At 46.2% G+C, this 23,045-nt stretch overlaps 1 protein-coding gene across 1 annotated transcript in view; it reads left to right on the top strand.

Moving 5' to 3' along the window:
* Positions 1–1,036: 1,036 nt before the first annotated feature.
* MED27 (mediator complex subunit 27) overlaps positions 1,037–23,045 on the top strand; it is an 83,545-nt gene continuing 61,536 nt past the window's right edge. Inside the window, exons 1-2 of the mRNA XM_032232452.1 lie at positions 1,037–1,255; positions 2,884–3,028. Coding sequence (XP_032088343.1) covers positions 1,050–1,255; positions 2,884–3,028 — 351 coding nt within the window. The 5' untranslated portion in view covers positions 1,037–1,049. The remainder of the gene's footprint in view (positions 1,256–2,883; positions 3,029–23,045) is intronic.

Raw genomic sequence — 23,045 nt, 5'->3', positions numbered from 1 at the left:
AATCCAGGCAGCAAAAGCAACTAAAGTTGCAAATGGGGAAAAAAAAAAAAGAATAATTAAAGGGCAAATAGAAATGTTACCAGTGAGACCAAAAGACAGATGAAGGAATGGCTTTATTTGACCGTAACCAAACAGAACACACCAGAAGTAACATAATTACTGGAAGAAATAACTATAAAATGTAATGATCAATGCTATGATAAGATAAAAAAAAGGTCAAAATGAAGAAATGCAGCCAAAAAGGCAAATTCAGACAGAGCCAATAAAATGGGAAGTGCATTGAGATAGCATTGAGCTGAAACAATAAGAATTAGAGGTAGGGAAGGAAGGAAAGAGAGTCAGAGAAAGAAAGAAAAGAAAGAAGGGAAGACAGAAAGAAGACAAATAAAGGAACGAAGGAAGGAGAGAGAAAGAAAGAGAAAAAAGAAAGCTAGAAAGAAAGGAAGAGAAAGAAATAAAAAGAAAGAAGGAAAAAGAAAGGACAGAAAGAGAAAAAAGAAAAAGAAAGGAAGGAAGGAAAGAGAAAGAAAAAGAAAGAACAAAGGAAGAAAAAAAGAAGATGGGAAGAAAAGGAGAAAGAACGAAAATTAACAGCAAAATTAACAACATTAAGTTAATACAGTTTTCTCAGGAGCATTATTTCCTATCAAGTATTGGCCTTTACTAAGAAGGAAGCAACCGTAAAAAGCCACTTGAAATCAGCCAAATCAAACTGATAAATCCCGCAATAAATCAAAACAAAATACATATTTTTTAAAATTCAGCAAGATTTTAAATTCAAAGGCGGAAGCGAGGAGCTGTCCCTTTCAGCACCTGAAAAAGCCCCGCACGTGTTTCTTCGCACTAACTACATTTCCCGGCAGTCGGGGGGGGGGCGGGAAAAGTCCTTCGCTTTTGCTCCCAGACTGCTTTGCGACGGCCGCTTTCCTGCAAAGCGGGAGCCACGCGGGCGGCGCGCTTCCGCCGGACGGACTACATTTCCCGGCGCTCCCCGCGGCCTGAGGGAAAGGAGGGAGCCGTTGGTTTTTGGTTTTTTTGTTCTTTGCAAGATGGCGGACGGGGTGCTGAGCGCCGGCGTGAACCTGGAGGCCTTCGCGCAGGCCATAGCCGCCATCCAGGCGCTGCGCTCCAGCGTGACGCGGGTGTTCGATTGCCTCAAGGAGGGCCGGCGGCACAAGGAGGCCGTGGAGGGCCGCGAGAAGGGCTTCGCCGCCAACTTCCAGGAGAGCCTCCACTCCGTCAGCCGGGACTTGGGGTGAGGGCGGGGCAAACGGGGGGCGGGGCGGGCGGAGGCCACGCCCCTTCTTGCCTCTGGCGCCCGGCTGGAGGGGCGTGGCCACGTAGGATAATCAGGGAAGGGAGGGCGTGGCTCGGCCTGTTTTCTCCTCAGGTAGTGGGACCACCTGGCCCATCATCCATCCCCATCCACTGGCAACGCATGGGATACATCTGGGACTTCCATGCTGCACTGCAGGGCAGGGCATGATGGTCCTCCTCTGGCGGTTGGAGGAGAGCAGGCTGGTCTGCCCTTCTGTAGAGCCTCCCCAGCCAGTCGCAGTGCAGGTAGTCCTCAACTTATGACCGCAATGGAAACCTGAAATACCTGTTACCCAACAAGAGGGTTGGCCATGTGAGCTTTGGCCTCGCTTTATGGCCTTTCTCTCCGCCATTGTTAAGTGAATCGCCGCTGTTGTTGCATTAGTGACACGGACGTTAAGCGAATCTGGCTTCCCCATTGACTTTGCTTGTTGGAAGGTCGCAAAAGCGGATCGGGTGACCCCTGGGACGCTGCACACCGTCATAAAGATGAACCAGTTGCCAAGCGCCTGAATTTTAATTGCAGGGGATGCGGCAAAGTTTGCCTGTGCGAAAAATGGTTGTAAGTCACGTTTTTTCGGTGCCGTCGTAACTTCGGATGGCCACTAAATGAGCGGTGGTAAGTCGAGGACTAGCTGTCTTGCGATTCCTGGTTGCATCTGTACGTAGGGCGATTCGAAAAGACTCCAGAGACCAAGAAACTCTGGAGGCAAACAGAACACATCAAAAGTAACATAGCGACCTGCAGAAATAACAATAAAAGTGAAATAACAATAAAATAAAACATTCTGTGTTATGATAAGGAAATAAAGGAAGCAAAAACGGAGAAAATGCAACTAAAGTAGCCAATGCAGAGGCAGGAAATAAAATAGGGAAAAAAAGGCTTTGAGGTAGCAATAAACAATAAAAATTAAGAGGTATGAATGGAAGGTTGGATGGATGGACAACTGTATCTTATCTTTTATCTATCAACTCTTCTATCTTCTGTCCATCAACTCTTCTATCTTCTATCCAACTCTTCTATCAATCAACTCTTCTATCATCTGTCCATCAACTCTTCTATCTTCTATCCAACTCTTCTACCTTCTATCCATCAACTCTTCTATCTTGTATCCAACTCTTCTATCCATCAACTCTTCTATCTTCTATCCATCCACTAACTCCCAGCAACCTTGTAGTTTGAGATGGATGGATGGATGACCAGCTTCCAATAAACAAAGTCAGTGGGGAAGCCAGATTTGTTTAATGACCCCATGATTCACTTAACAACAGGCATTCGCTTAACAACCGTGGCAAAAGCAATTGTAAAATTGGATGTGACCTGTTGAATAACTGCCGTTCCCCGTTTTAGTTGTAAGTGAAGGAATACTTGTAGTTTGGTATTTCTGTTTGATTTTAGCCCCCTTGAACGTATGAAAGTGCACACTGATTGTTTATTGCTGAGTTACACCCCAGATGAATTTATGGAAACTGTGTGTTTGTGTGTGTGTGTGTGTGTGTGTGTCTGTCTGTCTGTCTGTCTGTGAAATGCTTTCTAACACTGTTTTCCTCGCGATTTGGTTTTAGGGAGTTGGAACGCTTGAGTAACCTGGTGGGTAAGCCATCCGAAAATCACCCCCTCCATAACAGTGGCCTCTTGAGTCTCGATCCTGTCCAGGATAAAACACCCCTTTACAGTCAACTGCTCCAGGCCTACAAATGGTCAAATAAGGTAAATCATCCATGGCTTGATCCTTAAAAGTGTTAATGTTAATTCTCACTGACATTCAGCAAACTGAAGGATATTTTGCCGTTGGCGTTACTACAGGGAAGAGAACGGAAAGGGGGAAAGGTCCTTTGAGTAACGTGTATGCCTGTTCTACTTTTATTTAATGACCTTTTGACTGTTTATATGTACAGTACAAAGGGATGTGGTGATCAGAAAGGTTGGTGGTTCGAATCCCTAGCGCTGTGTAACGGGTTGAGCTCCTGTGACTTGTCCCAGCTTCTGCCAACCTAGCAGTTTGAAAGCAGGTAAAAAATGCAAGTAGAAAAATAGGGACCATTTTGGTGGGAAGGGAACAGCGTTCTGTGCGCCTTCGGCGTTGAGTCATGCCGGCCACATGACCACGGAAATGTCTTCGGACAGCGCTGGCTCTTCGACTTTGCAAATGGAGATGAGCACTGCCTCCTAGAGTCGGGAACGACTAGCACATATGTGCGAAGGTTATCTTTACCTTTATCTTTCAGATGGTCCTTGACATACGAGCATTCTCTCAGTAACCGTTCAGAGTTACGATGGGGCTGAAAACATGGGGAGGTTATCATTAGTCCTCGGAGATCTGACCGTCCCAGCACCTCTGCGGTCATGTCATCGTGGGGCTTGGCAATGTGATCACTGTTTGTGACTGTTTCCTGCTGGCTTCCCCAACATCTGTCATTGGGGAAGCCATGGGGAATGTTGCTGGGATAAGTTTGTCCCACATGTGTATCCTTCTCCAGGCACTCGGTGGATATGCTGTGCGGGTCACTCACGCCCCTCCACTTATGCAATCCGACCCAAGCTACACACTCCTTTACCCACTCCCCAAACTCTCATGTCCCTCCTGCCTCTGCTGCACCCCAACCTGCAAAACTACACCCCCTCCCCGATCTGTATCCTTGCATACTGTCCATGATGCCCCCCCCCCCCCATCTCTCATGCTTTTCCTTCCAGCAGAGGTTGGTTGTGACGAGATGATTTGCTGGGTAGGATGGGATTAATTTGGAATTGCCGGGGTGATTTTAATCCTTCCTTTCTTGCTTCTCAAATTTGAAAGGGAGAAGGGTTGCGACAGCCAAGCTGAGAGTTATTGTATATAAACAGGGAACAGGCCCCACTCACTAGCACTGATGATGCTACTGTTCTGACCCCTTTCCCAAAAAGCAGGAGGCAGAGTCCTCATCCCGACAAAACCCCTTTTATTAAACAAATGTGAATTCCTCTCATTCACATTCGGCAAACAGTCTTTCAAAGGAGTATTTATGACCACAGACCTTATCTAGCTTGGAAAGCTGCCATGTAAATATTTTCCCAATTGAGGTGCTGTGCAAGGAAAGACTGGGCACAGAGTCTCTGAGATTCATGGACAGATCTTCGCACTCCTGAAACGAATCTAATGATCGAATGAATGAATTGTCTCCTGCAAAAGCCCACTCCCCTTTCGCTCCTCTTTTATTCCCTCTGGGAGGGGCTGTTCACCGTCCACCTGCGGCTTTCTTAGCTGTTCTTTCCTGATTTCTTAGCTTCTTTTAGTCTGGCCGCTCTGCGCATGCGCACACTGGGAACAGGCTCCAGCTGTTCTTCTGCTTCACTGATGTCTGACTCCGAAGGCAGCTGATAACTGTCAGATGGCCCTGGCCCCTTCTCTGCCCCCGACACAGAGCCCTCATCTGAGCCTTCCCCACACTCCAGGACCCGCCCAGGTTCCTCCCCAACCTCCTCACTGTCCGATTCTGCTGCCAGCTCTGCTGGCGGGCCACAACAGTTACTTAGATGGGTCATGAAATGTCTCCGCAACCTTCTTGTAGCCAGTGTGTCAATAAACCAAAGTCAAACTAAACGGCGAGTCCCTTTGAAACCTAACCTTGACCCAGGAGACTTAAGCGTGGTTTACTTTTATTTTAAATATAAACTTTGGGATCTGGCTACGGTTTGAGAACTCCCTCTTCGCTGTTCTCTGAAAACCTGGGATTCGAACATCCCCTCCTCGGAGGGCTTTGGGCTTCTTTTGGCTGGGTCTACAAAGCAGCGACATGATGCAGCACTTTCGAGCGGCTCGCGAGGTTGCGTCACTGGGCGGTAGCCTCAGCAGCTGTTTTAAATAAGAGCATCTGGAATAATTCAGCAAGCCTCTTTCACACACACACACACACACACACACACACGTTCTCTCTCTCTCTCTCTCTCTCTCTCTCTCTCTCTCTCTCTCTCTCTCTCTCTCTCTCTCTCTCTCTCTCATTTGGCTTTGCAGCCCTGCCTGTGAAGAGCCCGTTTGATGGAATGGAGAGCGGCGAAGTGCTTTCTGTATTTAATTTTTAATTCCTGAATCCTTTGCGGACGGCTTCTTGTATTTTTGATGAGCTGAGGCAAGGCATTTTTAGCGCCTCCAGACTGGGCCGATCTTCCATTAACGATTGTATTTTTAAACACACGGCTGAGATCAGGTGGGGGTGGGGGGAGTGGGTAGAAAGACCAACATGAAAGTGGGGGTGTTATTCTCTCAAGATCTAATAATTTGCCCCGGGAGGCATCCGTCGGATGGTTTTTGATATGTTGATATCGTCATTGAACAGATGAGGGGTTGCAAGCCGAAGCGCTATGTCTGTCTGTCTGTCTATTTATCTATATCTGTCTGTCTATTTGTCTGTCTGTCTATCTATCTATCCTGGTTCTGTTTGCTAAGTTTTTGATAGGCGAGGAATTTGGAATTTGCAGCAAAAGCAAAAAATAAAAAATAAAAAAAAATCATGGAGCAACATTGGCGCAGTGGTTAGAGTGCAGTACTGCAGGCTACTTCTGCTGGCTGCCAGCCGCCTGCAATTTGGCAGTTTGAATCTCACCAGGCTCCAAGTTGTCTCGGCCTTCCATCCTTCCGAGGTTGGTAAAACGAGGACTCAGATTGTTGGGGGGGCAAGAGGCTGACTCTGCAAACTGCTTACAGAGGGCTGTAAAAGCATTGTGAAGCGGTAGGTAATTCTAAGTGCTATTGTTATTGTCCTTCCTAACGCCCTTAATTCCTTCCTTCCTTCCTTCTTTCTTTCTTTTCTTCCTTCCATCCATCCATCCATGGTATGCAGTGATTAGAATGTGCCGAAGTGGCCCAGTGGCTAGAGTGCAGTACTGCAGGCTACTTCAGCTGACTGCTAGCTGAGTTCAGCAGTTCGAATCTCCCCAGGCTCAAGGTTGACTCAGCCTTCCGTCCTTCTGAGGTGGGTCAAATGAGGACCCAGATTGTTGGGGGCCAAGAGGCTGACTCTGTGAACTGCTTAGAGAGGGTTGTAAAAGCACTGTGAAGCGGTATATGAGTCTTAAGTGTTAGTGCTATCCTTCCTTCCCTTCCTGTTAGAATGCAGTATTGCAGGCTAACTCTGCCCACTGCCAGCATTTCGAATCTCACCAGAGGCTCATGGTTGACTTTGGCCTTCCATCCTTCCGAGGTGGGTAAAACGAGGACCTAGATTGTTGGGGGCAAAAGGCTGACTCTCTAAACGGAAATGTCTCACTTAACAAAAAGAAATTTGTGGGCTCAATTGCGGTTGTGAAGTTGAGGGCTACCTGAAATGCTGCCTTCTGCACCCCACTACTTTCTAAAGAGTTTTAAGCCGAAGTCCCGTCCCTCCCCTGAATTTTAAGATGTAAAAGAACGCAGATTCTTTTTTGAATTCCGAACAGGCTGTTTCTAAATGCCAGGCCCAGAGAAGCCAGGCTCTCTCCAACTTCTAATTTAAGCCATAAATTAGCATGGTGGGTAACGCATGGATTTTAAACCTGCCAATGCGCCTTCAATTTATATTTTCCCTGAAGCAACATATCCTGTTATTTGGGTTTCTCTGAAAGGCTGGGTAGACTCATAATAACAGATTCAGAGACTCTAAAGGTTGGGGTAGGTGGGGGATTTTTCTTTTCTATAGAAAATTCCGTTTATGAGGGGGTCCTTGGTGCTCTCCGAGCTTGGTTGTTTTCCTGCAGACGTTTCATTACCCAACTAAGTAACATCATCAGTGCTAGAAGGGAATGGGGTTTGTGAGAGGAGGAGGAGGAGGAGGAGATTGCGGAGTCCCTGGTGCTCTCTGAGCTTGCTTGTTTTCCTGCAGACGTTTCATTACCCAAACTAGGTAACATCATCAGTGCTAGAAGGGTGTTGGGCTTAGAGGAGGAGAACATGGAAAAGAAGGGGAAAATGGAAGAGGTGAAGGTGATGGAGGAGGGAGGAGGAAAAGAAGAAAGGAGAAGGAAGAATGTAGGAGAAAAGGAGGAAGAGAAGGATGGGGAAGGAGGAGAAGGGGAAGGGAAGATAGGAGAAGGAGGAGGAGGGTTATGGGGTCCTTGATGTTCTCTGAGCTTGTTTGTTTTCCTGCAAACGTTTCATGACCCAACTAGGTAACATCATCAGTGTTAGAAGGGAGTGAGTTTGTGGAGAGGAGGAGGAGGACTATGGGGTTCTTGATGCCCTCTGAGCTTGTTTTTTTTTCTTGGAGATGTTTCATGACCCAACTAGGTAACATCATCAGTTCTAGTTGGGAGTGTCGTTTGCAGTCAGTTTATATTCTGGTGTCTTTCCCTGTCTGTGTTGGTCGGGGCGCTGAAAGATTCTTCCGTCGGGCTGTTTACTAACGGCTCAGTTTCTTGATTCGGGTGTGATTGACTTGATGGTTGATCAGATGTGAACCTTGGAGTTCATCTATGCTTGATCTGGAGTCTTTCTGGCTGGCCGATTGTCTCTTTTGGACGATCTGTAGATGTGGTTCCTGTCTCTGTGTCCGTTGATGGCGGATTTGTCCGAGTGCCAGAATTGCATTCTGGGGACTTGGCCTGGTCTAGGATGGCCACATTTCCCCCAATTGAAACTGTGGTTAAATCTGTCTCTATCTTGTAAATCTATATGCAATTCTGTGTATTCCCACGCAAGCCCCCCCCCCTGCAATCCCCCCCCCCCCAAAAGGACAAGGCAGCCTTGTCTCCCGGGACTTCTCCATTGTCAAGCCATCTATTGTGAGGAAATCCACCCGAATTGACTTCCTTGTTATTAAAACCCATTATTTCCCACCTAGCCTTCAAAAATGTACAGCTTGGGTTGATTTAAATCGGGTGGGTTTCCGTCCTAAGGAGGTTTGAGGATGGGTAGAGGCAGTCCTTGTCTTACGACCAAAGCTGAGACCTGAATTTCCATTGTTAAGAAAGGTGGAAAGGAGCCCTGCCCGATGTTATGACAGTTCCTCGCCATGGTCGTTAAGCACATTGCCTCAGTTAAGGGAGTTGCGTGGTCATTAAGTGAATCGGACTTCCCCCGTTGACTTTGCTTGTCGGAAGCTGGCTGGGACAGTCGCAGTCATGACCCTGGGGGGGCTGTGATGGTCGTAAGTGTGAGGACTGGCCATAAAATTACTTTTTTCAACACCGCCATAACCTTGAACAGTCTCCCAACAGGTGGTTGTAAGTCAAGGGTGACTGTTGACTTAACAACGGTTTGTTTAGTGACCGTTCAAAGTGACAACAGCATTGAAAAGTGTGGTTTATGACCAGTCCTCACACTTGCGACCGTCATAGCAACCTCACAGCCACGTGATCAAAATTCAGGCACTTGGCAACCAGTTCATATTTATGATGGGGTCACGTAATCCCCGACGAGCAAAGTCCGCGGGGGAAGTCAGATTCACTTAACAACGGTGTTCCCAACTTGACAACGGCAGGGATTTGCTTAACAACTCTGGCCAGGGAGGTCATTAAACGGGGCAAAGTTCACTCAGCAACGGAAATTTGCAGCTCAATTTTGGCGGAGAATCTAGGACTACCCGGATTAGCTTCACGGGAATTCCCCCCTGCCAGAAAAGTTCTCAGCTGCCTAAGTGCGGTTTTAAAATGGGACGAGGGGGAGAGAGAAACTTGATGGGATGAACATCCCGTTTTGGGACCCGTCGCTAAGGCAGGAAAACGCCCGAGGGTGTGCCGTCGTCTTCTTTTTTAATCTCTTTCCCCGTCTTTCGGCGCCCGTAGCCGCCGGCTGTGCCAGCCATGACGTTCCCGTGGATTTCAACGAAGGCCGTAACGATTCCGTCGGCTCGCCGATCAAGGCGAAAGCCGGCTAATAGGAAGTGAATAGGTAAGAGAGCTTTGCAGGGACACAAACAACCTCCCCCCTCTCCTCGGGAGCCTTGCGGTATCTGCCGTTTTTTCCAAAATGGATCCATCACCCCGCTGACTTCAAATTGGTTGTGACTGGCAGATGGAACGAGGAGTCCTCCTTCTCGGCTGCTAAATGAGGAAGGGAATTGACCCAACGGTTTCATCGCTCCCAGTCAGCGGAATCCCCCCCCCCCCAATTCCTAGGTGACTTTGCACAAAAGAAGGGAAGCGGCTTTGTGGCGGCTTTGGGAAGGGGGGGGAGGCTCGGCGGCAGATGGGGCATTCTCACACTTACCTGCAGACGCCAATAGTCAGGTTACCCCTGAAGTCCTTTGATAGCGGCACAAAGAGATTGTCTCGTCGGATGAAAAGGAGGCCTAAGGGTGACTTCATTATAGCAGCGTTCCAAATTTGTGCCTAAGGCTGGACTAGAACTCTCTTTCTCCCTGCAATTGTCCCAAAGTCACCCAGCTGGCCTAAATAAGAACCGTTTTTTGATCTATACATCTAAATACGGGCCAGTTTCACCCCTGATGATGTGTCCTTGAGGATGCTGCAACGGTCGTACGTGTGAAAAAATGGACACCGATCCCCTCCCCCAGGTGCTGTTGTAACTTTGAATGGTCACTAATCGAACTCTTGCACTTTGAGGACTATCTGTATCCATGCAAAAGGTGATGTAGCAAAACCACTACTTCAGTGGAACAGAAGTTGCCTCCAGAAGTTGTGAATGCTCCAACACTGGAAGTTTTTAAGAAGATGCTGGATAACCATTTGTCTGAAGTGGTGTAGGGCTTTCTGCCTAAACAGGAGGTTGGATTAGAAGACCTCCAAGGTCCCTTCCAACTCTGTTCCTTCTATTCTATTCTACTCTACTCTATTCTATTCTATTCCACTCCACTCCACTCCTATTCTATTCTATTCTATTCTATTCTATTCTATTCTACTCCTACTCTACTCTACTCCTATTCTATTCTACTCCTATTCTATTCTGTTCTGTTCTATTCTATTCCACTCCACTCCACTCTACTCCTCTCTACTCTGTTCCACTCTACTCTACTCTACTCTACTCCTCTCTACTCTATTCCTCTCTACTCTACTCCTCTCTATTTTATTCTACTCTACGCTACGCTACTCTACTTCTATTCTATTCTATTCCACTCCACTCCACTCTACTCTACTCCTATTCTACTCTACTCTATTCCACTCTACTCTACTCTACTCTACTCTATTCTTCTCTACTCTGTTCCTCTCTACTCTACTCTACTCTATTCCACTCTACTCTACTCTACTCTTCTCTACTCTGTTCCTCTCTACTCTACTCTACTCTACTCTACTCTATTGCACTCTATTCTACTCTACTACTCTACTCTACTCTATTCTTCTCTACTCTGTTCTACTCTACTCTACTCTATTCCACTCTACTCTACTACTCTACTCTACTCTATTCTTCTCTACTCTGTTCTACTCTACTCTACTCTACTCCACTCCACTCTACTCTATTCCACTCTACTCTACTCCACTCTATTCTTCTCTACTCTATTCCACTCTACTCTACTCTACTTTACTTCTATTCCACTCTACTCTACTCTACTCTACTCTACTCTACTCTACTCTACTCTACTCTACTCTACTCTACTCTACTCCACTCCACTCCACTCCACTCCACTCCACTCTACTCTACTCTACTCTACTCTACTCTACTCTACTCTACTCTATTTCTGCATTTAAAGTCAGATTTCCAGATCCTTTTCAAAGGCCGGAAGTTGAACATTGTTCTTAAAACAGTAATTTGGATTTTATTGGAGAATTTTCTTCGTAGATGGTTTTTTTTTTAAAAAAAAATAAAAATTACAGGGATCCAGCCTGCCACCCTTTCATGAACGCTCAAGTTATTTGATATGGTGCTGGTGACCAATGAATTTTCAAAATGTGTTTTGAAGTTTGTTTTTTCTGCCTTTTGGGGAATTTTCGAGTTTAGCTTTCCCTGTTTTCCTGAGAAAAGTTTGACTTTGGTAGTGACGAAATCCTCTTTCTTTGAGCGTTCACACACGTCGGCATATGGTGGCTCGAAAACACAACATAAACAGTGAGACGCATCATTGTTTCAACAGCAGCCTGTTTATTTGCAAATATTTACGTTCCATGTTCATTAAATTGTGTGTATTTGAGACTTTTGAGTAAGCAGTAGCCATCGCTACCTGCGCCAATTGTTCCTTCTTGCAGCAGGTGTGATTCCAAAAAAAAAAAAAAAAGGGAGATTTTGTGTGTGTGTGTGTGTGTGTGATTTCTTTAGGAAGAAGTTCCTGGCCAGGCTCACCTTGCATTATGGGAATTGTAGTCCCCAACACTAGTGGGGACAGTCTTTATGAAGTGGGGACAGTCTTTATGAATGTTGTTGTTGTTAGTTGTGAAATCGTGTCCGACCCATTGCGACCCCATGGACAATGTTCCTCCAGGCCTTCCTGTCCTCTACCATCCTCTGGAGTCCATTTAAATTCACACCGGCTGCTTCAGTGACTCCATCCAGCCACCTCCTTCTCTGTCACCTCCTTCTTCTTTTGCCCTCCATCATTCCCAGCATGAGGCTCTTCTCCAGGGAATCCTTCCTTCTCGTTAGTCTTTGAGTTTCCTCTTCAGGATCTGGCCTTCTAAAGAGCAGTCAGGGTTGATCTCCTCTAGGACTGACCGGTTGGATGGCCTTGCAGTCCAAGGGACTCGCAGGAGTCTTCTCCGGCACCAGAGTTCAAAGGCCTCCATTATTTGGCGCTCAGCCTTCCTTATGGTCCAACCTTCACAGCCGTCCATTGCAACTGGGAAAACCACAGCCTTGACTAGACGCACTTGTGTTGGAAGGGTGATGTCTCTGTTTTTTAGGATGCTGCCTAGATTTGCAATAGCTTTCCTCCCTAGGAGCAAGCGTCTTTTAATTTCTTGTCTGCAGTCCTTGTCTGTGGTGATTTTGGGAGCCCAGGAAAATAAAATCTGTCACTTCCTCCATTTCTTCCCCCATCTATTTGCCAGGAATTGAGAGGGCTGGGTACTATGATCTTAGTTTTCCTAATGTTGAGTTATGATTTTGATCCCTCATTTTTGACCCTATGAATGCCATAGGGTCAGAAATCAAACACGGGGATGTATTAGAGCAATGTTTCTCAATCGTACCTTTAATTTCCTTTAAAGACAACACTCTTATCTTCAACTTAACTTTCAGATGATCAACTCCCAGAATTCCCCAGCCAGCAGGAGAATTCTGGGAATTGAAGTCCACCCCGCCCCTCTAAAGGACCGAAGGCTGAGAAATTAGAGATTCTCAAGCGATCTGCAAGAACTTTTAATCCTTTCTAACTCACTTTTATATGGGACGTGGTGGCTCAGTGTCTAAGATGCTCAGCTTGTAGATCAGGAAGGTTGGCAGTTCGGCAGTTCGAATCCCTAGTGCCGCATAACGGAGTGAGCTCCCGTGACTTGTCCCAGCTTCTGCCAACCTAGCAGTTCGGAAGCATGTAAAAAATGCAAGTAGAAAAACAGGAACCACCTTTGGTGGGAAGGGAACAGCGTTCCGTGTGCCTTCGGCGTTGAGTCATGCCGGCCACATGACCACGGAGACGTCTTCGGACAGCGCTGGCTCTTTGGCTTTGAAAGGGAGATGAGCACCGCCCTCTAGAGTCAGGAACGACTAGCACATCTGTGCGAGGGGAACCTTCACCTTTTTACCTTTTTAACTCAATTTTTTTCTTACATTGACCCGCTTGCCAAACTTTATTCACAGGCAGGTTCATCCTCCTGCATTGTGTTGCTCACGTTTCATTTGGACAGCCCAACAATTTGCCAGAAAAGAAAATACTGACAATAGACAAGGTTGCGAATCTTTGCAGCGCTTTAGAAGGTGGTTCTCACAACAGGATTGCCAGACATAGAGAACCCACAACGTTTGAAATTCGTCTTTTCTTTTTTTGGGGGGGGGGGGATCAGGATTGTGGCTTTTATTCACCCCTGCCACAAACATTTCCTTAATTGAAGCACGAAGCTGACTCCAAGCAGGTAGATTTTTATGAAAGGGGGTAACCCACCGGGCCGTGGATAGTTAAAAAACTCACGCATTCACCAGTGGCATTCACCGAGTGCGTCAAGCTACTTAGACACAAAGCTTGGAGTTTTAACGACAATCACAGCCAATACAAAACTCTCTCCTTCCCCTCTGGGCTAGTTTGGGCATTAATGGCGCCCTACTGTTTCTCGTCGAAATTGGGCTTACGGGAGACCATTGTCCTCAACCGCAAACCGGATAGGCCGAGCGGACTTCGCTTTCGCGGATAATCACCTTTGCCCGAGCCCGAACAAAAGCCTTCTGGGGGTTGCCACCTTGGCCCCACGTCCGTGCACAAAAGAATGTCAGTCACCGCATTTTGACTTCTGCCCAGTGTGCTTTGGCTTAATTTGAGCTGCTTTCTCCAGGGGGGCCCTCCAGATTTCAGGGATTCAGCGTGTCGTCTTTTTTTTCCCCACGGAGGGCGGCAAGGTGTTGGTCTCTTAAATCGTCACACTTTCGTTGCATCGGTCCAGCGTGGAGGAATGCAAAAACAAAGAAACAAATAGCAAAAAAGAGTCACACATTGGCAAGTGCTCAACTTTGCAGAAAGATGTCCGAATGTGACATCTTGAGAAAGCATAAATCTTAGTACCCAAAACCTTCTTTTATTTATTTGGCTGTGAATTATGGTCATTCCCAGGCCGCAAGGCTTCACAAGCAGTCCATGAAGATTCTGACAGATGTCTGCTCGAGTTGCCACAGCCTTTCAGGGGAACATTGATGAACACCCACCTTATCTCCCTGGGAAAGCTGCCAGAAACCTAATTGCCAAAGGCAGAGCAAGGCCTGAGCAAGCACAGAGTCAAACAGGACTTTTCAAAGCTTGAACCGACCAGATGAACTGATTGCTTCCTGCAAAAACTCACGTTCCATTCGCTCCTCTTTTATGTCTTATGGGAGGGGCTAATCACCTCCGAGCCTTACTCCCAAGTCAACCCTGTTTTCGTAATTGTTCTTTCCTTCTGGCAGCTCTGCGCATGCACACACTGGGAACAGGCTCCTGCTGTTCTTCTGCCTCACTGATGTCAGGCTACGGGGGCATCAAATAACTACCAGATGGCCTTGATCTCCTCTCTGCCTCCGACCCAGAAGCCAGACTTTATCTGGCTTGGAGAGCTGCCAGGCCGATATCTACAAAACTTGGCAAGGAGTCTCCGAGAGTCACGAACCAATGAAGTGAACTAATTGCCTCCTGCAAACTCCACTCCCCTTTCGCTCCTCTTTTATTTCCTCTGGGAGGGGCCATTCCTCGTCCACCTGTGGTCTTCCTCCCGAGTCGACCCTTAATCTTTAGCTGTTCCCTTCGTCTGGCCACTCTGTGCATGCGCACACTGGGAACAGGCTCCAGCTGTTCCTCTGCCTCACTGATGTATGACTCTGAAGGCAGCTGATAACTGTCAGACGGCCCTTGCCCCCTCTCTGCCTCCGACACAGAGCCCTCATCCGAGCCTTCCCCAGACTCCAGGACTGGCCCAACTCCCTCCCCAACCTCCTCATTGTCCGACTCTGCTGCCAGCTCTGCAGGCTGCCAGCAGACCACAACAGCTGCCCAGCTGTGGCAGAGAGAGGGTGTTTTTTTTCAAACTTGGCAGCTTTTAAGAACGCATGGATGAAATGGACGTTTGAACGACGGACGGATTTCATCTCCAACAGATCGGCCTGTTTTGAAAAATGGCGATGATTTTGGGATTGATCATTTTTTGCGGGGGTTGAGAAAGAGAAAAATCTGCATTTTGAGGGGGAAGGAAAAAAAAATGCATTCTGGGCTTGAGTTTGCTAAACCTCATCTGTTTTGGTTTTCCAAGTCTTTCATTTTTGTTTTCCTTGCACTGAATGCGCGATTGAATTGCCATGTGTTAGACTATTTCAATTATCCCTTTCAAAGAGTAGCTTGCATTTTCTTGAGCAGGCTGCTGCTTTTTCCTACTTCCAAAAATACATATTCATGGCTTAAAGTTTTGGCTTTGAGGAGTCTTTAAAAGAAAAAAAAAAGATTCTAAAATTAACAGGCGGTCTTCCTTCCCCGGTTGCGCCAAGCTTCAACTTGGCGGTCAGGTATTCTTAAAAGTTTTGAGAAACGGGAGAAATGAGCACATGGAACGGAAGACGCCTATTTAGCCAAGTTTTGCAAACTTTGGGTCCAATAGGGGTCGTTTTGAGTTTTATGCTAGGCTAGCAGATCGGAGTGATAACACTTCAATGTTTAACGACTGCAATGGAGCCCAAAACCTCTGTTGCGAAGCGAATCAGTTGTTAAGTGGGTTTGTGTTGTGGCGTGCCAACAGCAGATTCAGACAGTGAGGGGGGTTGGGGAGGAAACTGGGCCAGTCCTGGAGTCTGGGGAAGGCTCTGATGAGGGCTCTGTGTCGGAGACAGAGAGGAGGCCAGGGCCGTCTGACAGTTATCAGCTGCCTTCAGAGTCAGACATCAGTGAAGCAGAAGAACAGCTGGAGCCTGTTCCCAGTGTGCGCATGCGCAGAGTTGCCAGATGAAGAGAACAGCTAAAGAACAGGGGTCGACTTGGGAGTAAGGCCACAGGTAGATGATGAATGGTCTCTCCTAGAGGAAATAGCAGAGGAGCGAAAGGGAAGTGGAGTTTGCAGGAGGCAATTAGTTCGTGACTCTCGGAGACTCCTTGCCACGTTTTGCAGATATTGTCCTGGCAGCTCTCCAAGCCATATAAGGTCTGTGACCATAAATCCTCCCTTGAAAGATTTTTCTGGATGTGAATGAGCAGAATCCACAGTAAATTAATAAAAGAGGTTTTTGTCAGGACCAGGAGTTTGCTTTATGCTCTTGGGAAGCCTCGGTCAGAACACTTTGTCCCCATTTTACGACTTTTCTGGCCACAGTTGTTAAGTGAATCACTGCAGTTGTTCGATTGTGAAGTGAATCTGGCTTTCTCCATTGACTTTGCTTGTCAGAAGGTCGCTAAAGGGGACTGGCGTGACCTCCGGGACACTGCAACCGTCATAAAGAAGAGTCAGTTGCCAAGCGTCCCAATTCTGATCCCGCGATCAACTCAACTTACAACAAGTCACTGAATGACTGTCCAAAGTTACAGCGGCACTGAAAAAAAAAAGCGACTTATGGCTGTTTTTCACACTTAATGACCGTTGCAACATCCCCACAGTCACGTGATTTGCATTCGGATGCCAAGTCCACAGGGAAGCAGGATTTACTTAACAACCGTAAAGGCTGTGGTGATTCCCTTAACAACGGTGGCAAGAAAAGTCGTAAAAAAGGGGCAAAACTCGACAAATTTCTCATGCAACGTAGCTCCATTGTGGTCGTACGTTGAGGACTACCTGCGCATGGGAGTCTTTAAAAAAAACGATCTTTTTAAAGTGGGGGAAAAAAACCTTAAAGCTGTGCTTATTGATTCTTTAATGCCCTGGCTTGCCAGCTCAGCGAAAATGAGATCAAAGATGAGCCGATAGCCCGCAGAGTTGATCCTTCCTGATCACCTGTTCTCTTCGTGCTTCCGCGGCTTTTATAGCCAAAATGGCAGATGTACAAGAAAGACCTCGACCTGTGACCACGAGGGAGCCTCAGGTTTCTGTTGCTAACCGTCACAAATGGCGGCCCTTGTTGCCAAACTCAACCGAGGTTGCAACTTTGGAGGGTTAGCTGCAAGTAAGACTCCTTCCTTCTCCTGTTTTCCTTTCTAACAACAACACCTTGTGGTGCGTTGGGCTGAGAAGAGAGACTGACCAAGGTGACTCAGCTGGTGTCCATGCCTAAGACGGAACTGGAATTCCCAATCTCTTGGTGATTGGCCCATAAAAAGCCAGCTTTTTATGGTTGAAGTGGGATTAGAACTCCCAGTCTCCTGGGGATTGATCCAAACTCATCCAACCAGTTTTTTATGCCTAAAGTGGGACTAGGTTGTTGTGTGTTTTTAAATTGTGTATTTATGTTCGTCTTTTTATCCCCTGTCTGTACCCCCTTCCCTGACCGAATTGTGAGCCGCCCTGAGTCCCCTTCGGGGAAAAGGGCGGCATATAAATGAAATAAATCCTAATCCTAATCCTAATCCAGTTGGCTTTCATGCCTAAGCCAGAACTAGAACTCCCAATCTCCTGGTGATTGGCCCAAAGTCACACAGGCATCTTTCATGCTTAAAGTGGGGCTAGAACCTCCAATCTCCTGGTGATTGACCCAAAGTCACCCAATCCACTTTCATGCCTAAGCCAGAACTAGAACTCCCAATCTTCTGGTGATTGGCCCAAAGTCACACAGGCATCTTCCATGCTTAAAGTGGGGCTAGAACTCCCAATCTCTTGGTGGTTGGCCCAAAGTCACCCAGCCATCTTTCATGCGTAAATTGGGACTAGAACTCCCCATCCTCCTGGTGATTGACCCAAAGTCACCCAGTCCGCTTTCATGCCTAAACCAGAATTAGAACTCCCAATCTCCTGGTGATTGGCCCAAAGTCACCCAGCCATCTTTCATGTCTAAGATGGGACTAGAACTCCCCATCCTCCTGGTGATTGCTCCAAAGTCACCCAGCTTTCCTGCCTTAAGGCGAGACTAGAACTCCCCATTCTCCTGGTTTCTAAGTCAGTACCTTCACCACAAGACCAAAGTGGCTAAAATCAATTTCCTCTACAAAGCGGGGCTATAAAATTTCGTAGGTAGAGAGTGTAAGCTGTTAATGGGCTTCCTTGATTCCCCCTTTTAAGGCTGACCGTTAACAATAAAAATGCCAAATACTGTAAAAGGTTTTTTTTTTTTAAAAAAAGTTTAAAACGTTACTTGACATTTTATGGTGCTTGACAGCTTATTTTTCAGCCACCTAATTCCGTTACAAGTGGCCGCCATTCCTTCGTAAAAGGGTAGAAGTTTTTTTCAATACGGAAACGTTGACATTAAGAGGGATTTTGCTTTCTTTATTTGGTTGGCCTTGTCGTGCACGAAATAAACCGCCGTCGTTTTTGCAAAGCAGTCGTTCCCCCCCGCCCTCCCCCTTAAAATTCACTTTGTTTCCCTTGATAGCTGATAGTTACCTCTTTCTCCCGCTGCAAATGCAATTTTGAGTCTTAGGGCTGTTCGTTTTAAAACGCCCCCCCCTACCCTGCACGTTTTCCAAATGGATGTTATTTAAAGTCACCGAAAGCTGTTGCCATATTAAGATTGCTAAGCTGTCTGGTGCGTTTGAGGGTGTGACTTTTCACACTTTTCAAGGGAACCTGGTTGGGTTCAGTTTCAAAAGCCGAACGTTGATCGTGGCCCACGAGAGACGATGGTGAATTCTGCCGTAGGTTTGATGGATGGAAGAGTTACAGATTTGCCTCGAGTTATGACCACATTGTGACCAACATTTCCATCGCTAAGCCAAGGCAGTTGTTCGAGTCCCTAGCCCCGCAAAATGGAGTGAGCTCCCGTGACTTGTCCCAGCTTCTGCCAACCTAGCATTCTGAAAACATGTAAAAATGCGAGTAGACAAATAGGGGCCACCTTTGATGGGAAGGGAACAGCGTTCAATGTGCCTTCGGGCGTTGAGTCATGCCGGCCACATGACCACGGAGACGTCTTTGGACAGCGCTGGCTCTTCGGCTTTGAAACGGAGATGAGCACCACCCCCTAGAGTCGGGAACGACTAGCACACATGTGCGAGGGGAACCTTTACCTTTACCCATTACTTCCCCTCCTGCCCTCAAGGGTCCTGCTTGAGCAGGGGGTTGGACTAGAAGACCTCCAAGGTCCCTTCTAACTTGTTTGTTCTGCATTCTGTGAAAGATTCCGTGATTCTTATTATTCACATTTGGAAGATGATTTCAATAAAAGCCAGCAAAAGGAGACCTGAAAAAGAGTTTTACACCCTCCGTGTTGTTTAGCTCCATTTTTTAGCATTCTTTCCGATTCCCCGTTTTCCCCCAAGTTGGATCTGGAAAAACCGAACAACAGATGGTGCTGTTAAGAATTAAAAGAATTCAAAGCAGCCTCCATCAGCTGCCAAGATAAAACACCCTTTTTTCTTTCTGCAGGAAAGGAGCTCATTATCAAGAGTATTTAAGCCGAGGAGGTATTTAATCTTCCTTAATCATTTGCATTCTTGGGAAGAAGGAGACCAATGGCAGCTGTCAGGCCCGGCCAAGGCCCAAGCATTGCTCCGGCTCCTAATGACTTTGACGAATCTATTTTAATTCCGGTCATGCTGAGCGCAATCAAAACCAAAAAAAAACCCCCGCCTCCCCAAAAAAGTAAGAGGAATGTTTTCACAAGCCTCTTATTTCTAATTAATTTGATGGCTTTCCGATCTCATTTTCTATTCCCCTTCCCCGTCCTGCGTTCTGGAAGGGATAGGGCGGGGTGGGGGTGGGGGAGTACTTATGAATTGGAGGTGAAATTCCAGAAGAAATGTATTATCTTGCGAATATGGTGGTGGTGGGGTTTGTGTCCCACAGTTTCATACTCTGCATTATCCTGGAGCTTTTCATTTTCCTGAAATGGTCAACATGATGCAATTGATTAAATCCAACATTCCTTCCTTCCTTCCTTCCTTCCTTCCTTCCTTCCTTCCTTCCTTCCTTCCTTCCTTCCTTCCTTCTACTATCTAGCAATATCTATCTCTTTCTCTCTGTCATCTCCTGCCTGCCTGCCTACCTACCTACCTATCTATCATCTTTCTTTCTTTCTTTCTTTCTTTCTTTCTTTCTTTCTTTCTTTCTTTCTTTCTTTCTTTCTCTCTGTCATCGCCTGCCTGCCTGCCTACCTATCATCCATCCATCTATCTATCTATCTATCTATCTATCTATCTATCTATCTATCTATCTATCTATCTATCTATCTATCTACCTACCTACCTACCTACCTACCTACCTACCTACCTACCTACCTACCTACCTCTACCATCATCCCTCTCTCATACATCTTTGTCATTCTCTCTCACTTCTCATCTGTCTGTCTGTCTCCCTCTACTCTCTTTATCATCTCTGACTCTCATCTCTCTCTCTATCATCTATCTTCATCCCTCTGTCACTCATCTTTGTCATTCTCTTTCTCTCCTTTACTTCTCATCTGTCTGTCTATCTCTGTCTATCTCTATCTTTCTATGTACTCTATCATTTCTGACTCTCATCTCTCCGTCCATCCATCATCACTCGCCATCCACCCACCCATCCATCCATCCATCCACCCATCCATCTATCCTCTTTATCATCCCTGACTCTCATCTCTCTGTCCATCCATCATCTCCCATCTCTCTCTCTCTCTCTCTCTTAAATAAATCTATTGTTCCCTTCCTACCTACCTACCTACCTACCTACCTACCTACCTACCTCTATTAAATAAATCTATATCTATCATCTATCTGCCTACCTACCTACCTCTATTAAATAAATCTTTCTTTTTCTCTTTCTTTCTTTCTTTCTTTCTTTCTTTCTTTCTTTTTCTTTTTCTTTTTCTTTTTTTCTTTCTACCTCCCTCCCTCCCTCTCTCCCTCCCTCTATTAAATATCTATCTATCTATCTATCTATCTATCTATCTATCTATCTATCTATCTATCTATCTATCTATCTATCTTCTACCTACCTACCTACCTACCTACCTACCTACCTACCTGATTTATTTGCCTCCTATCTCATTTTGAAGCCACTCTGGTCAGTCTTAACACCACCTTGCCCTTGTTCGGCTGAGGATGGAAATGGAGTTTCATCAAAGTTGTGTCAAGCCTACCATAGGGCGTGCAGAGAACTTTCAGTGCCTTCCGATGGCAGCAGAAAAGGAAGGGGAGCATGGCGGGGGGGAGACCCATTAAGCACATTCCTGCTCTAAATCATATTTCTGTTGCCTACATCAAGATATCCTTAAATGCAATGCTGAAAGGACTCTAATCCCCAGTAAGAGTTTTACGTCCTGCCATATTTCAATGCGTTTGTCAGAATCCAGCTGCCTGCCAAGCTGTAGTTGGATGCATTGGGCACTCGGTGGGAGCGAAGAAGGAAGTGCGATTGGATTGCAGGGGATCCTCGACTTACGGCCAAAACTGAGCCCAAAAATGTCCCCTTGCTAAGCAAGACAGTTCAGTGAATCCCTGCAGTTAACACCGTTGTTAAGTAAATCCGCCTTCCCCCATCGACTGGGCTGGTGAGAAGGTCACAGAAGGTGATCGGGTGACCCCAGGATCCTGCCACCGTCATAAATATGAATTGTGTGTGCGCTGGGCGGCTGCTCTTCCACGCTCCCATTTCGGCACTCGGTGCCGAAAAGGTTTGCCAACACTGTTCCACACTATAGTTTTGCTGCGCAAGGCTGGCTGCTCCCTTGATTTGACATTGTGGTTGAGGAACAACAGCATGGATACCTCGGTGAAAGCAATGGGTGAGACGGGGTGGATTGCCGTCGGTTGACTTTGGCTGGCTTCCGAACAAGCAGGCTCGATCGTCCTGAGAACTAATTGGGATTTCTCTCCCGTGAATTCCAAGGACGTCCAAAAGAGTATACAGTTCCATGCGCGGAATAAAAAAAAACATTTTTTTAAAAAAACGTGATATCGCCATATGTTTAACATCTATTCAACATTTGTCACTGGTTGGAAGCCTTCGTTCCAGCTGTGATTAAGCAGTCTTCCCTTTTGCATTTCCAAGCAGGTCTTAGAAATTTAGAATAAATAGATTTATTGCTGAGAATTTGGAAGATATATATATTCATATCTATTTATCTATATATCTCTATCTATCTATCTCTTATCTATCTATCTATCTATCTATCTATCTATCTATCTATCTATCTATCTATCTATATCTTTATCTATCTATTATATCTATCTATATCTATCTATATATCTATCTATATCTATCTATATCGACAAGCTCAGCGTCTTAGCCACTGAGCCACAGCGTCCCTGTGAGTAAATGGCACATTGTAAAGAGGAAAAGAAAAATCCAAGTGAAATTCCACTCTGATCTTTTAGCGATAAAATCTGACCCGAAGCGGCTGCTTTTAAACGATTCTTGGAAACACTCAGATAAAATAAGGATATTGGCAACTTGTCTTGATCAAAGTCAACGTCGTCTGCAACCAGTTTTTTTGCCGCGCCTCCGGCCTCCCGTCGTTTGTTCTGGCAGTTCTGTATAGGAAGTCCTCGACATACGATGATTTGCTTAGTGACCAAAGTTAAAGGGGGCTCCTCTAGGGCTACTTAGAACTTGAATTCTCAAGTAATTCTTCCTTCCTCTTCTTCTCAACCTCTGTCTCCTCCTCCTTTCTCCTCCTCCTCCTTAATCTTCATCTTTTCCTCCTTTCTTCTTCATCTCCTCCTCCTCTCTTTCTCCGCCTCCTCCTTTTTCTTCCTTTTCTCCTCCACCTCCTTCGTTTCCTTCTTCATCTTCATCTTCCTCCTCTTCTTAACCTCCTTCTCTCATCTTCATTTTCTTCCTTTTCTCCTCTTTTTCTTCCTTTTCCTCCTTCTTCCTCTTCTTCTCAACCTCTGTCTCCTCCTCCTCTTCCTCCTCCTCTTCCTTCTTCCCCTTCTTCTTGACCTCCTCCTCCTTTCTTCTTTCTCTTCCTCTTCTCTTTTCCTTTTCTCCCCTTCTTCCTCCCTCTTCTTCTTCATCTTCTCCTCCTTTCTTCTTCTTCCTCTTGCCTTTCTCTTCCTTCTCCTCCATCTCCTCCTCCTTTCTCCTCCTCCTCCTCCTTAATCTTTATCTTTTCCTCCTTTCTTCTTCATCCACTCCTCTTTTTCTTCCTTTTCTTCTTCATCTTCTTTCTCTCCCCCCTCCCCCTCTCTTCCTACTTCGGTCCTGATTTCCTGAATGCTGCTTGATT

The sequence above is a fragment of the Thamnophis elegans genome, chromosome 16 (genome assembly GCF_009769535.1).
Source record: "Thamnophis elegans isolate rThaEle1 chromosome 16, rThaEle1.pri, whole genome shotgun sequence".
Classification (NCBI taxonomy): Eukaryota; Metazoa; Chordata; class Lepidosauria; order Squamata; family Colubridae; genus Thamnophis; species Thamnophis elegans.
The sequence above is the reverse complement of the archived record's forward strand: the minus strand, read 5'-3'. Positions and strand labels throughout refer to the sequence as shown.